The sequence below is a fragment of the Notolabrus celidotus genome, chromosome 9 (assembly GCF_009762535.1).
Source record: "Notolabrus celidotus isolate fNotCel1 chromosome 9, fNotCel1.pri, whole genome shotgun sequence".
NCBI lineage: Eukaryota > Metazoa > Chordata > Actinopteri > Labriformes > Labridae > Notolabrus > Notolabrus celidotus.
This window is the reverse complement of record NC_048280.1, coordinates 7,016,730-7,032,340: the sequence shown is the minus strand read 5'-3', so window position 1 is coordinate 7,032,340 and position 15,611 is coordinate 7,016,730. Positions and strand designations below refer to the sequence as shown.

The window sequence follows — 15,611 nt, the reverse complement described above, 5'->3', positions numbered from 1 at the left end:
CTGGTTAAAATTATCTTTTTGTCCCGATGGCAATCAATACATAATGTGCTCTTAAAAAAGAGAGAAAAAAATCAGCTATCTACAGCCGGAGTGAACCTGGGAAAACACCAACCAATCCCTGCCATCAGGTGCCAAATTATGGAACCAATCAAATCCCGTCCTGCCGTTCTGCCCGCCTCCTGCGCGTACATTTCATGTTTGTTTGTGTTTTTAACTTTCACTATGATAATGTTTTGTTGTTTTCTTACCACTAAGTGAGACATGAGTTGACGTAGTTCATAACACAAACGATGTGCTGAGGACCGGTCTTGAATCAGTCACGATCATACGGTCAGAGCTCCGAGAGGAGGGGTTAGACGGAGTCCTGAGGAAATGCTACATTCAAATTCATGCTAGTTCTCCATGGCTACATACACTCGCTTGAATTTAGGGGATTTAATTCCCAGCGGAAATATCAACTTAGACTTTTTTTTTTGTTGTTGGATGTATTTTTAATTTTTTTTTAACATGTCAAAATTGTAGGTATTACCATTAGCATCACCTGTACTCTGTTAGGTACTCAATAGTAAACTTCAGAATGTTACAACAAAGTTCAAAATCTGTAAAGATAAAAAATACTTTAAAAAAGTCTTTAACCGGCCTTTACTTGATTATGTAGACCGGCTCCCTCCCAAGGAGCTGACCCCATAGACGGCGGCACTAATTCAGTACCTTCTCCTTACTTTTTACCTACGTGCCCCCGTCCCTGGTGGCTGCTCCTCCCCCCCATTGGAAACCTTTGCGCAGTGAAGGGTGGGCGCCTGGAGCCGACATGGGTCATATGGGCAATGCTGGCTGATTTAGACTGTTTCTGACTGGGATGCGAGCAGCAAACAAAACTAATATCAAACTTCTTATGAACGACACCTTGAATTTCTATTTATTTACTTACTTATTTATTTATTTCTGTACCACGTATTACTTGATTGTATTTTATTTTACATTTTGTTTTCTTAACTTGAGCTGGGGTTTGAGGGAGTGGGGTGGTGGGAGGGCAGTTGTGTGTGTGTGTTTAAAAACAGAAAAAGACTGTTAACTATTACACTGTATTGGTTGTACTGGAATAATTCTGCAAAAACAAAATAAAAATAAATAAATAAATAAAAAAGTCTTTAACCCTCCGGTTATGTTGCGGGTCAAATTGACCCTTTTTAAAGTCTATTTTAGGCAGTATATGCCTTCCAAACCAGCTAAATGCAGCATAAAAATCTGGGCAGCATGTGACAGAAGAGGAGTCGTGTTAATTTATCAACATCACTTCATAGGAAAACAAAAATCAAAATGTAAAATACAGTAAACAAAAATCTATGCCATGTAAAACTATTGTATTCATATTTACATGTTAGTCTCATTGAACCATGATCTGTGAGAATAAAGAACACCAATGGACCAAAACTTGATTTAAATGGTTAGTAATGGAGTTAAAAATTAGATTAAAAAAATGTGTATTGGGATTTTTTGGGGTTCTGACACTTTTGGATAATTGAATATGCCCCGGGTCAAACTGACCCAGGAACATTATCGCTGTTCCAGAGAAATGAACATAACAGGAGGGTTAAGCATGGTCCCTGATGGAAAGTTGGTGTTAACTGTAAGCTAAGCTAGAAGTGTTAAAACGACCTTATAGAGCTGTTTGCATTCCTGAAAGTCTTCATTGTACGATCAGTCTCTCAAAATGTTGGAAAGAATAGCATTCTTCTGGAAAGGACATGAGCATACGTAGCTACAGCTCCGATTGCATGTGTTTGAATGAATCAGTGTCGTTGAGGTAGCCATTCTTTGTGATGAAGCATTTACATCAGGCATTTTGTAAAAATATCCATCGAACGCCACATTTGTTTTCTCAGCTTACTGAAAATGCTGAATCATCACACGCCCACCTGAGTCACTGTGTTACAATGTCAGCTGTCCCCATACGTTTGCCTTTCTCTTACTGACGGATTCCTTCTTTCAGAAGCTTCACCCAGGTTTCTGTAACTCCCTGCTCTCTGGTTAAACAGTAACGAGCTGAATCACCAACTCTTCCGGCAAGAGCTCTTTACTGTACGAACAGTTAGTGTGAAGCAGAGAAAAAGACACGCTATGCTGTGGTATTGTTCTTCAGTCTACTTGACTTGCAAATGATGTGTTGTTAAGCCTGCAGGCTAAATGTTTTCCAGTCAACCTATGAATGTATATGATGTTCAGCAGCGCCTTAAACATACCATTAAAGCAGCGGATATCAAATGTGTCACCTTTGTTAGTTGACCTGAAAGCTTTGCATGCCTGTAAGAGTAAGAGTACACACAGGCTGACTCACAGGGTTTGTGCATTGCTCTCATCAGTAAAGTCATGTAAGCCTGTGATTTGTGTTGCACCTATCATGGGGATTTCTCAGAAGCAGAGAACACCCGAGAACATGCAATTATCTTTTAATGCATTTCCCTCAGGGTCAAACTTTATTCCAGTATCTTAAGAAAGCAATCTTTGCTGTCTAGAGAAATTGAAATAGTCAAGCAGTTATCATAATACAAAACGTTGTTGTTTCTGATTACTTATACTTTGCAAAGATTAAAACTGCCAAGCCATGACGCATCGAGTAAAGTGTTCAATTTTAGTCATGTCGCATTAAACTGCATTTTTAATATCAAATTCATCTAAAATAATTTCGCCTCTTTATCTTTTATTCAAATGATGAGTTAAAATGATATCAAACACCCTCTAATATAAGCAGCCAAAAGGTTTTAACACATTTGATCATTTTTGGAATGAGACAGACAAAACTTTATAATATTCATAATATTCTAGTCTCTGAATTGACAGTTAGAGCTGCTTTCTTTGGGGTTTTTTTCTGGGTTAGTCAAGCACTAAAAAGAAAATGACAGAAGACTCCAATGTGAAAGTGCTAAAAGCTGCAGTTCCTCAAATGTCCACTTGAGGTTGGCTGCAAAAGCCAAGGAACACCCCTTAGGTTCCAATTTTTCAGCAAAATGAATCATGCTTACAGCCTAGTGCAAAACGTGTTTTTTCTCTCTTCAGAAACCAATGGATGACATCACAGAGACAATTTCCTTGTTTTATACAACCAGAGTTGATAGTGAAGTAAATAATGACAAATACAGCAATTAATATGTGTGATTGTGGAGTATAAACATTATTCATTATGAGGAATTGTGATTTTCCTCTTTTGTCTGATGTTTTATAGCCAGAGCTTGCCTTAATACAAATGAAACCTAAGGTACTCTCAACATTATCTTATACACAATTGCTGTTTGAGGGATGTTTTTTGGCATTGCATACAAATTGCATCATACAGGTGTTTCAATATTTCTGGTTGCATGGTGCCAAAAGTTTTAGTCTCCTTTAACTTAGTGAAGGGTGTCAGGGTGTGAGTAGAGAGAGAGCCGCACCTCCTACCCTTCAACTCAAAGTCACCACTGGAATAGCTACTCAGCCTATTAAAGGATAACTTTGAATTATGACGTCAAAATCCTTCTTATTCTTGCCAGCCAGGTTGCCTCAGCCACAAATGTAAATTCTGCAGCAGACAGCTTCATCCAACCATTAATAGATCTCATTTCCATATGCCTTACCTTGCTGCAGCCGTGGTGGAGTGTGTCGCTGTAGACGGTGCCTGTCTCCCAGTTTTTGATCTTTATGAAGCGGGGGCATTTGGACGGGCTGCCATTCTGCAATGTCTTACTGGGGGAGGTCCTGCCTTGCGCTGGAGGCTGAAAAGACACATTTACACATAAGTCATTACAGTACTCCTTATACCATGTGTGGTTAATGGCTTCTGACCTCTGTGACACCTTTGGATAAGAGGTGTATAACTGGGAGTCATGCAGAAGAGTGCTGAAAAGAGATGCAGCCATCCCACTTTTCGGGAATAGATTCAAGACTTTGAGTAAGTTCAATATGTGGATAACACAAGAATCTGAAAGTGGTTTTTTTCAACAGGGTTTTATAACAAAGAGCTTTGTCTGTGAACTCTCCGCTCCTCTGTCATCAGGCTTCAGTCTCTCACACAGACTTCACACTCCAAGATAAAGGCAATCAACATTTAACAGCAGGTTGTGGACGGGCTAACTCCTGGTTCCCTGGATTTTCCGATACTGTAGCTATTGACTGATGGATGCCTGCAATTTAACCCCCAAAGCAAACCGCAAGCAGCAAAGAGTGATTGCCTTTCTGGGTAATCTGGGTAATCAATCCCACACCTTTGAGGCTCTATCATCATCTCCCCCTGCATTGTTTGCGCACAGAGGAGGAGCCTGTGAACAACAGTGACACAATCATCATGCTCGCCGGGGAGACGAATACTAACAGTGTCACGCCGGTTGAGTCTCATTGTCATTTTGTGTCCTCTCCAACAGCAGAGAGGAATGAGGATTGAATTTGATTTTGCACACACAGAGAGTAAAGAGCTTAGATCCTGTGTGTTCATGCTCCAACAGTGGTAACCCTCACTGTGCGGCTCAGATATGACACATTGCTATCACAGCGGTTGCGGGCAGGAGGAAAGATCATTGTACCGTAAAGAGACTCTCAGTCCAAGCGGCGAAGAAAATCAGATGAGGAGAATTAAGGCTTGTTGAGATAAAACGCACAGCAGTCATGTGTTTGAAAGTGAATGTTAAGCCTGTCACTCACTGACCGGAAGTTTTAGCTTTGGCATTTACATTAGGACTTCTCTATCCATGCTACGTGCAGGTTTAAGAGAGACCTTTTTTATTTTATTAACAACTATTAAATGTCAGTTTACTTTAGTCATTTAAACATGTGTACTGATCCCGAATCTTAAATGTCAGAGTCACTTTGGGAAGACTAACATACTTAACAGTCATTAGAGAGGGGTCAGGCATGTAAAGACCACTGAGGCAAGCAAAATAAAGATATTAAGAGAGATAAATGGAAAAAATGACTATCAGATATGACTGAACACAAATGTTCCAATTGCTCTTTTGCTAAACCCCTCTTATGATCAGTTATTGTCTAGTATTACCAGCACAACTCAGAACAAAAAGCATTTCAAGGCCTGGGTCAAAATCATTCCATCATCTATTATAGCCTGTATAAAAGAGGTAGAAATGGAAACTAGGGTTTTGGATATTTGCTAATAATCATCATTTTGCGTCATCAGTAACAGCTGTGGTAGGCTTAATGCAATTTTTTGCTAGCATGGCTATTTGGTGCTATTTTTGGCAGCTTGTACGATCTCTGTGGTCAAATAAAATGGGACACAGTTACAGTTACAGTATGTAGTATTTAGCAGCATTTTGCAGAACAGACTTGGTAGGAATTGAATATAATATTTATAAAAATGTTTAAATTACCTGAATGTAAATCATTTTTGTTTTTGTTAGCTTTAGAATGAGCCTTTGTTATCTTCATAAAGAAGAGGCAGACATCTTGCACCACCATGTTTCTACATTAGCATAGACCAGGAGGAGGAGGAGGAGGAGGAGGAGGAGGAGGAGGAGGAGGAGGAGGAGGAGGAGGAGGAGGAGAAGAAGGAGAAGGAGAAGGAGAAGGAGAAGAGGAAGAGGAAGAGGAAGAAGAAGAAGTTTGTATTTCTCTTCACCTTGAAGACTGGGGGACAGAGCCTTCTAAAGAGCAATACTTTGCACCTTGAGAGTTGTAATTTAGTTAATTTTTATTGGTTGTGTTGTTTTCTGTTACTATATTTAAGAAAAGTGCTGACAGACTTACTAATAAACCAAGCAGCAGGCAGTAAGTGTGGCTGAGAAATTAAGCTGAGGTGCCACAAAATGCAGTTCCGAGGATGGCCACTAGAGGCTGGCTTTTGAAAAATCTCAATTCCCATTGGTTTCCATTTAAAGAATGCTAAACTTTACAGCAGAATTAAACAGGTGAGGTACAAAAATAAATGTTGTGGCTCTTTGGCTAATATCTCCATAAATAACAATTGTATAAGTGTGCATCTCTAAGAAAGTGTATAATATCAACGCTTCGAGTTTGCTATGTTCAAAAAGCTCTCCCAGCATCCCATGTCTGGTAAGTCCAACTCTGGTCAGCTATGATGATCATTAACAGAGTCTCATTCTGTGCCATACATTGTCAGAAGCTAATTAGGACCTTAATGAATTTGCCACAGGCATGGAAGCCCTCGGCCATCCTCTCATTCAAAGGTAGCTCTAAAGAGCCAAAATGACGGCTGCCATTAAGACACTATCAGCTAACACAGGAAACATAAACTTTGTAGAGTTAAACTAAGGTGCTTTAATTGAATTTGGGGGACTTTTTATTAAATATTACGCCAGAAAGAGCATTTTTCAGCTAATGCTTATCTTACATCAAGTAAATACAACAGACAACACTGGTTAATATATAATCTTAAAGTAATGGCATCACATTGCACACCCTCCCCCGGGCATTTACATCAATCTCATCATCCGTCAATCAAAAGGCTTCACTGTCAAGAACGAGGTGTGGATGTAACAATGGAGAGCATCTGTGGAGCTACAAATGCAGCTAATTGAAGCTAATCCGATGAAGATAATTACATAAAGAGGCATAATGACTAAAGTTTTTTCCAGTAAATGCAGTTATGCAGTTTAAGTTCCTCATTTACCCCTGAATTAAAACTTCCGATGGGAAATGAAGATGAGCGCAAGACAGGGGGTTGATGGGGAAAGGAGAAAAAAGTGAGTCTGACAGCTCAATGCGCGGAAAGACAAGGCGTTCATTAAATGATTATGAGTTGTAGTCATGTTTTTTAACGCACTTACATTAATGTTGACAAATTCAGTTATGATTAAGCCGTTGTTTTCCAAAGAAGGAGGTTTATTCTCTGCTCTCTGTTGATCATCCACATCTGACTAGCTGGTGAAACTTAACAGAACATTCTGGCACCTTTCCTTTTCAGCAGGCTTATTAAACATTAAATTATGCAGAGGCAGAGGCTCAAGCTTGAGGCACATGGACAATCCTTTGCTTAAGTGAGAAAACTCATTTGCAGGCCAGCATGATGTCACTTGAAATCCTTGTATTTAATCAGAGAGACACTGAAGCCATTTTTTCCCCTGCTTTTTTAGCATAAACAGGGTGTTTGACTTGAGTCTATTGAATCAAACACTTAAACAATGAGCAACCAAGATTGCATAAGTGTCTAGCAAAAGGCCTGAGGTGAAACTGCTTGCTGCATGAATCAGTACATTCTGGATACTCAAACACAAAGACTGATTCCACTCCCCAAACAAACCCTCTCACAAGCACTTCAGGTTGAGAACACACATACATACATACTCTCCAACCACCGCTGCATGCATCATCCGCCCTCTCTTATCCCTCCCTCTTTCCAACACTCTTGTTCAAATATTCTGACAAACATGCACATTAACAATCTATTCTCTGCAGGTCTGAGGGGCTGGATCATTTCAACAGGGGCCACATTTGATGGAGAGTGGCGGATCAGCAGCCGCACGCATTCATTATGCCTCCTGGAATCATTTCACCCCATCCGGTCCCATTGATGGGGGCTTGAGCGACGTCACAAGTGGGTGGATAACGCAGACCATGTGCAGATTACGACACTATCCCTGTCACAGACACTCAGACCTGTGACCAGACCCTTCTGTGAGGAAGGCATAAGCTGGATTTAATGCTGCACCAGCTTTCCCCCGGAAGGATCTAATGCCTAGGTGATGGGATCTTAAGCAAAGGCTTTACGACTTTGTGCAAAGAAGCAACACATATGTGCGTGTTCAGTTTCTGAAAGCATGGAAAGTGCAAATAGTGTGGATTATTGTACGAGTCTAAAGAGCCAGACAGGCACAGGCAGCCATGGTCACACATGCATTATACAACTGTGGAAAGCCTGCTCCCAAACATTTGTAAACACATGTACACACAGATGAGAGCAGAGGATTTTCAAGTTGTTGCTCTTAGGAGGAAGAAATGAAGAGAATCTCTCTCTCTCTCACTGCAGGGTTGAGCGTTAATTTCTTTTTTTACCTTGTCAGTGTCAGCGTTGTTGAGCACCACCGGCATGTTTTCCAGCATTCTGTTGTTATCTGACGCCAGCTGTGGAGTCGTGCCATTTCCCACGCCAAGGTCCCTAGAAATCACACAGAAGTCTCTGTCAGGTGTGCATGATCACATCCGGTGCAGAATGTCTCATCCATTTCATGTTAAAGCCCAAGACAAATCGTTCACACACATGCAAACACACACAGACAGTGATGAATCTGCCTGTCTTACATTATTACACAAGAAGCCACAGTCTTGTGCACCCTCCAAAAGGCTGTCAAATCAGGAATCCCTGCACAGTTTCGACAGGTTCTGAACACCCACTTAGGAGTTTCCCCTCCATAGGGCGTAGTGGGTTTGTAGACAGAGCTTGGCTGCATCCATCAGGCTCTCCTGTGTCTTGTGTTGTTTGCACCTGTTGCAGAGCTGCAGTGGGACAGCTTCCGCCCTCATGTAGGTTGGCATCAGTAATTTCCCACCACGGCTCTGCTCTAACATCATACTGAGAAGAAGTGGGCGAAAAGCTACGAATCTCAGATGAAAACATGCCGCTTTGAAGTCAGAGGAGAGCAACGAGGGCTGGAACGTTAATCAGAAAAGGTGTTGACCTTGCTTCTACACTTTCAAACACTTTACCCTCTTTAATTGTTTTGTTCTGCTGCAGATAATGAAAAAGCGTCACTCCATCAATGTTCCTGTCAACATGTTGACAGTTAATTCAAGTGATTGAAACATCAGGTAGCTCATCTTGTCATGAGCTCATTTACTTCTGCATTTAGACAGCTAACAACATTACTAAAGACTTAATTTGGCTCATTTTAACAGAAACATAGCAGCACAAACACAAGACAATTCTATATGGCTGACTGGATTTCTGTCTTTTTTTCAAACAGCTGAATCCATGCCCCAAAGGTAAAGAGGAATTGGATGTGAAATGAGGGATCTCACTCCGAGCTGTAACTATGCAATCCTTAGAGATTTATGGGGGAGGAGACGTCTCTGTGCTGCTCCTGTGGCAAACCACAAGAGACATGAATAAAATTCAGCCGACTGATACGCAAGTGACTTCAAGTTTGTGTTCCCTTCCTATTGAAAACGCCCACACATACAGTATATCAACCATTTCTGTCTTTCACACTCACCCCCACCTCCAGTCTTTCTCATGTGCACACGTCCATGCTAATTGTAAATCCTTGCAGGCATCCCTTTCTGCTTTCACACTCCCTTTCACACTGTATCTCCTTAGTTGCTGCAATTTGTGAGAGCATGTTTTTCCCTTCAATCAGAGGTGGACTTCATACATGCAGAAACGACAAGAGGAATTGTATGTGCCATTCACCATTGCCTCTGATGTAGAGTATTATCAAGATCTCTTAGTTCTCTTACAACAAGCTATGAGTTGCATTCTGCTTTCTACTCCAGGAAAATAGTCCTGCAGTAGTAATCTGAAATATGTAGTTATACATTTAAGGCTGAAACAGGAGATAACACTCATTAAGTTGCTTCCTTCCTGCTGTTGAACAAATGTCAGTATGTTTTAAGGTCGTCTGAAGGCTTTAAACTCATTTTCTTGGTACAGAGATTGCCCCGTTTAAAAAAAGCCAGTGAAGCATGACTTCACTGTTCATATTTTGAGGGGGTTTTTTTAGCCACACATTTCCTCAGAATGCAATGAATCATTCAAAGTGTATTTATAAAAGAGGAGAGAGGAGGATGTGCATGGATTGGTCAAGAATCAGATATTGATTCAAGGAGACTGTAGCCTCAATTAGATTTCAATTGGACGTGGGAGGAGAACAGCAGATAAGTGAGACGCCAATATCAACAGTACACTGTGCAGAGCGTTTAGACGGAGTTGGGCAGACTCCGAGGTCTAATCGTGAGCCAGCCTAGAATAAACAAACCTCTGAATCTTGCTCATAATGTTACGAAGAATACTTGTTAAATATATAAAACTTCATGACTAAACTTCTTGCTTGCTGACCCCCCTGAAGACGAGAGACTGGAAGAAGTTGTTTTTTCAAAGCTTATTAAAACAGTGTAATGAAGGGTTTGTGATAAGCTTTTGTGTGACAGGCTGCTAATTGGGGTCTAATTATTAATGTCACATTAAAATGGAAGCTGACACCATTACTGATGAAGCAAATGTCCTCAAGTACTAATACGTGAACTGCTGTGAAACTTCCGAAAATCTGAGCGGACTGCAATTATTCTCTGATGCAGATTTTGTAAGCAATCTCAGAAAAGATGCAGCTCCATGACCTTACACCTTATCAATGACTTCAAGTTTACTTTTAATTGTGAAAAACTTCCAAATTCAGGCAGCATTGTTTGTTTGAATCAGTGCACGTGAACCTATGTTAAGCAGGTTGCATGAAGAATAGAACCAAAGATGGTGATGACGGATGTTATGACCAGTATCATGTTAATTGGGGTTTGCTAGAGGCCAGCGTGCAGACAGTAATTACTTGGCGCTGTACTCTGAGTCATATTAGATGAATGAGAGCCAGTCTGCAGCTGCTAATACAACCCAGCTGGGTCAGGTAGTTTGGAGACAACAGGGTGACGAAGTGTGTATAGAGAGACTTTATTTTAATAAAAGAACCAGGTGCAGGCTCTTATGTCTGCTAATAACGGACTTGTTGAAGTGCCCTTGACCTAAATCTTGAGTCTAATTCTACCTGTTCTCCAACTCCAACCAGCATGTGGAGGCAAACCAGCACAAATACACTTTAACCAAGGGATCAATAAAGTAGTATCACATCACAAATTACCAGGCCACTTGAATCTGGGCGTCTCTCCTCCCTGCATTCCTCTGGCCTTCTCCATTGATCTCCTTTTTGCTGTTTTTGATGAGGCGCAGCACTGGTTCGATCTCCTTCAGCAGCTCGTTGTTCTCCTCGAGTCCGTTGCACAGAAGGGCTCCACGACCCCCGTCTCTCATCAGCAGGGGGTCCTGAGTCTGCACGCCTCCTCTCTGCAGGAGGGACTGGGTGATGGATGGAGAGGACAGGTTCTCGATGGCTCGGAGCTGGGGCTCCTTGTTGACCTGCTGCTGCTGCCCGGGGCTGAATGGGCTCAGAGGGGAGCAGTGCTCGTAGGACTTTGAGGGCGGGAAGGCAGGCCGTGTGACCCTCACTGTGCGTTGGCGGCCATCTCCAGACAGGGTGGTCTCCAGGTGGGTGGTAAAGCCCTCAGGGCCTCGAAGGATCAGCACGGCGTGGCTCTCAGGTGACACATTCTTCAGTGTCTCCAGGGCCCGCTCGTAAGACAGGTCCACCAGGGGCTTGTTATTGACCGCCAAGACAATGTCGCCCACCTGCACAAGGCCGCACTCCTCTGCTGCACCCCCGCGGATGAGGTCAGACACAATGACAGGCGGCTTGGACACTCTCTGCTTCACCAGGAATCCCAGGCCGCCAACCTTCCTCTTGAAAAGACGCACAGAGATGATGTTGGGCTGCAGCTGGCACACCGTCGGCTCTGACTCCTGCATGGTGCCTGTGTGTGATTGTTACTGTGTGGTAGCGTGTGAGTGTTTGTGCGTCCCCAGGGATGTTTCTGAAAAGCAACAGAAGGAGAGGGAGGAGGAGGGGAAGTGGAAGTTCTATTAGTTTCAGAGGAAATTACCTTGACTGCCTCATTTGCTTACAGTGTGAGTTGATTTAACATAAGTCAAAGAGGGTATATGAGTCATTAAACGTTCTCATAAGGTGATATTACAAGGAAAATAAAGCACCGCTGAGCCACTAACGCATAATATCGTCACAGACGTGAAAATCCATTATGCAACTAATCAGACCCTCTATGATCCTCTATATTAACGTTGCAGTGACTAAACAATGTATCAAACTGTTATTTCTCAAAGGCAAACACTGGCTTAGCTTGTTCCTCCTCTTTCTTTTCTCCAGCGGTATGAAGTATTTACTCAAGTATTGACATCTCACTGAGATTTAAATATATTAAAGAGATAGCTCTTAATTTGAACTCATAAACCAGCTGTATTTATGGGTCATTATTGAATTATAACGGCACATTATCAGTCTGTAGAATGATGATATGTAATTACAGGTCAAACAGTTCATGAGCAGTTCACATGATGTGCCCAGTAATGCAGCTTAATATTACTGGGGCTTTTAATCTCTTGGTTTGCATATGATTTTGACAGCTTGAGTGCAGGACTTTTAACATAATGGAGTGTTTTAACCAGGCTCAAGAACTATTTTTACTTCTAAAATATGTCTTACAGCTATGTTTTTCATCAGAGGTTAAGCAAAATCTGAACTTTTTTCACTATTTGCGGTCATTTATAGTTTGAAGGAAAATACTTGAAGAGAGGGATGTGACTTTGAAAACAAAAAACCTCATGTATCTGTAAAATGCACATGATTGCATGTAATTTTAAGCATAAATATACAGAAAAAGGGAGCACACACTAAACTGTTACTTAACTCTTGAGCGCAAAACAAAAGGCATGCAACTAAAGCCTGTCCCTCGGCTCCTCAAGCCCCATTATTCCACCCTGTGCTTCATTGTCTCCTCACTTGAAATGAACTTTACGCTGAAAAAGAAGCAGTCCTCCGGCCCCGTTGTGCCAGACGTTAAAATAAACCGTCATTTCAGCTGATGCGTCTTAGTTGTTCTTTGAAATCGTTTCATCTGGCCTCGTGGGTAGCTTCGCCTTGTATGTACAGTGTGTCAGAAAACACACGCGCACACACAAAGCTGAGGCTGCGCGTTGTGCGCCGTCTGTGCAAGAGGGCAGGCACGCGGCAAACAGCGGGGACAGTTCAGCACCAAGGACAGCGCTCTGCCTCTGAATGCTCCTGCTCTCACTGTAAATCTGTTCACGTCTGCCTCTCTGCGACAGCTCACTAAGTTCTTGATTACTTTAACGCGAGTCGCTGACGTAGTCCCACGAAATGATAATACGTAGCGTGAAAGTCCCACAGTTCAACCAAACCAGCTCTGTATCCACTGACACTTTGCATAAGCAGTGAAATCACACATTCAGAGGGTCAGATCCTTAGCGCGTGGCTTTAGGTAAAAGTGACGCGCGGTCATAAATATTGCCTAAATCGGCCCCGGGCACAGGAATAACTTTACATAGTCGGGCCCTTTAATCCCAACTCTTTGTAGCTGCACCCCACTAAGATAAGAAATGACCAATAACGGGTCTGAATACTGATGGAAATGTGATCTGAATATGAAAACCAAATATCTTAGGTATTTCTGCATGTCAGGTTGGGATGATCCTCTGTCCTTTTAATGTGACAATCATATTTAACCATACTTTAGGCCTATTGGTTGTATGCTTCCATTGAGCACTTTTTACAGAAATAAATGAACTTTTCATTGAGAAAATCTTATGCAGGCCTATGCACATTCAACAATATCTTATAGGTGCGTTCTCAAATCCACCATCACACTTATAATTCTGATATCCTGAAACTTCGCTTTAGATGAATGAACAGTCAACCCGGATAGTTTCTCACTTGTTCTGTTTCGTTTAAAAATGTCTCCTCTTGTTTTTAGTTTTCCATATCTTTCTGCACAGATTTTAAGTTGTTGGGGTTTTTTTGTAGTGGCGACTCGTACACATCAACGGTAGTCTTTCTCACAACAAGAGAGACTGGAAACTAATGCTGGGATCTTTTATGAGCTTTGTGGGGGCGGTGGCTGCGTCTTGTAAAGGGGTGCTGTGTCTACCTGTGATCATAATGTAGCTTGGTCGTCATACATTTACCAGAATGTAGCCAATGAGTTTCATTTTCTAACATATCAGGATATGCATCATAAAAAAACGAGGTTGGGGTCAGTTATTCAGGGTCTTTATAATACAAAAATCTGCAACAGCCTTTAAGTAATCTTGAAAACCTGAAAACCAATAAGGCAACAAAAGATCTACTGAGGTGGTGATACATTTCTACAATAAGTCCCTTAGTGTACGAACTATTATCCCCTTTCTCTGTCTTTTGTGGTCTACAGAAGTCCAAGCAAAACATATCAGAGCTGCAAAACTGTGCTCCAATTGAGAGAAAATCATATACCATGGTCTTTTATTTTTAAATAGATTAATTTACAAGAAATGCAAATAAATTTGAGTGACTTGTCCTAAGTTAAATTAAAGAAAACTGTAAAAATGCAAATAAAATAAGCAACTTAACAGACATGCCCGAACAACTAAGATGTAGATTTCAGATTCATTTTAAAACACTAATTTTCACCTCTTCAGAATCTGCAATAATGCACAATATGTCCCCACATCTCTTTCACAGAGCAACAAGTTCTGGCTACACTTTTTCTTTTAAAAACAAAAGTACAAGCTCATATTCCGCATGATAAATGTATAAGTAAATGTATCTGATCTTAGCCTTAGGTTTGCACATTAGTTCTGCAGCGCTCCATCCATTCTCATTAGCAGCTCTCCCGCTGCCTCCTCCAGCAGGGGAATGCGCAGCTTTGTTTCCCCACAAAATAGAATAAAATAAAGAGAAACAGGGAAATAAAACGTTCAACAACTCACCCCTGAGAACAAGGTCGCTGTCACAACGACCTGCTGCAGTGAACTTTGGGATAAAACTCCTGCGCTTCCTCAGCAGCGGCTGCACAAGTCTCTCATCCAAAATAAAGGACTCCAAGTCACAGCGACGCGCTCTGCCTCTCTAGAGACGAGGCATGCTTGTGCCTCTCCGCGCACCGGGGCGCTTTATAAATACAGAGCAACGGGAGACACAGTGACGAGCTGGGAGAGAGCCGTGCGCGGGCATTTAAATCAACTGTGGGTGGGTTTAGTTATGTCGGCTATCGTCATCACTCAGCATGCAGGAGCAGAGTCTCCTCACATCAGCTCCTCCAAGAGCTCACTGTGGGCCTTCACGGGAGGCAGGGAAGAGGAAAGGTGTGCCCATATTGCAACTTGGAGATCTCTAATTGTAATTTAAATGTTTGATTTTTAATAACATGTTAAAAAACGTAGGAATTAGCAAACAACCCAAGCAGGCAGAGATTACGCGCTGATGCGTAAAGCGAGAAGTGCTTGGTTTAACTTGGGCATGCAGGAATCAGCCTAAAGAAGGACCTGTGTCAGTCTGCAGTGACAACCAGAACATTTTATATTGTGAGCTACAGGGGTTGGATTGTTTACAGTAGAAGCTAATGCTTTCTGGGGAAACAACAATAACAACAAAGTATGGCATTAAAGATTCAGCTATCCCGAATGTGCACCCTGCCTGAAAAATGCAAGTTACTAAATGTTCATAAATAACAGTCTAATCCTAGTAACCACAAGATTCCTCCATGGATTTAGGCAATACTAAAAGCAGGAAACACTTCAGCACTTACAAAGTTCATGGTAAAGCTGATTAATCTAATGTTCTTATGGGAACAGCAACCACACAGCAGCTAACAGGGACATTTTAGGGTTCCATAATTAGCTTTAACACACTAGCAAGGACAGAGTTATGCAGCTGACCACTTTACTTAGACACTTGTAGTGACTTTTAGCTTACAAAATACAACACTAACACATGACATTGTTGTATAAACAGTCAGCTGGGACACAAACCCAGTAGACCAGTCAATGCACAACCAGAAGTGAA

General features: G+C 41.7%; 1 protein-coding gene across 1 annotated transcript in view; it reads right to left on the bottom strand.

Moving 5' to 3' along the window:
• The window catches only part of nos1 (nitric oxide synthase 1 (neuronal)), a 55,380-nt gene extending 40,653 nt beyond the window's left edge, over nt 1-14,727 (bottom strand). The window contains exons 1-4 of the mRNA XM_034693051.1: nt 14,537-14,727; nt 10,785-11,571; nt 7,996-8,098; nt 3,612-3,749 (exon numbers count right to left, since the gene is read on the bottom strand). Coding sequence (XP_034548942.1) covers nt 3,612-3,749; nt 7,996-8,098; nt 10,785-11,506 — 963 coding nt within the window. The 5' untranslated portion in view covers nt 11,507-11,571; nt 14,537-14,727. The remainder of the gene's footprint in view (nt 1-3,611; nt 3,750-7,995; nt 8,099-10,784; nt 11,572-14,536) is intronic.
• Nucleotides 14,728-15,611: the final 884 nt, after the last annotated feature.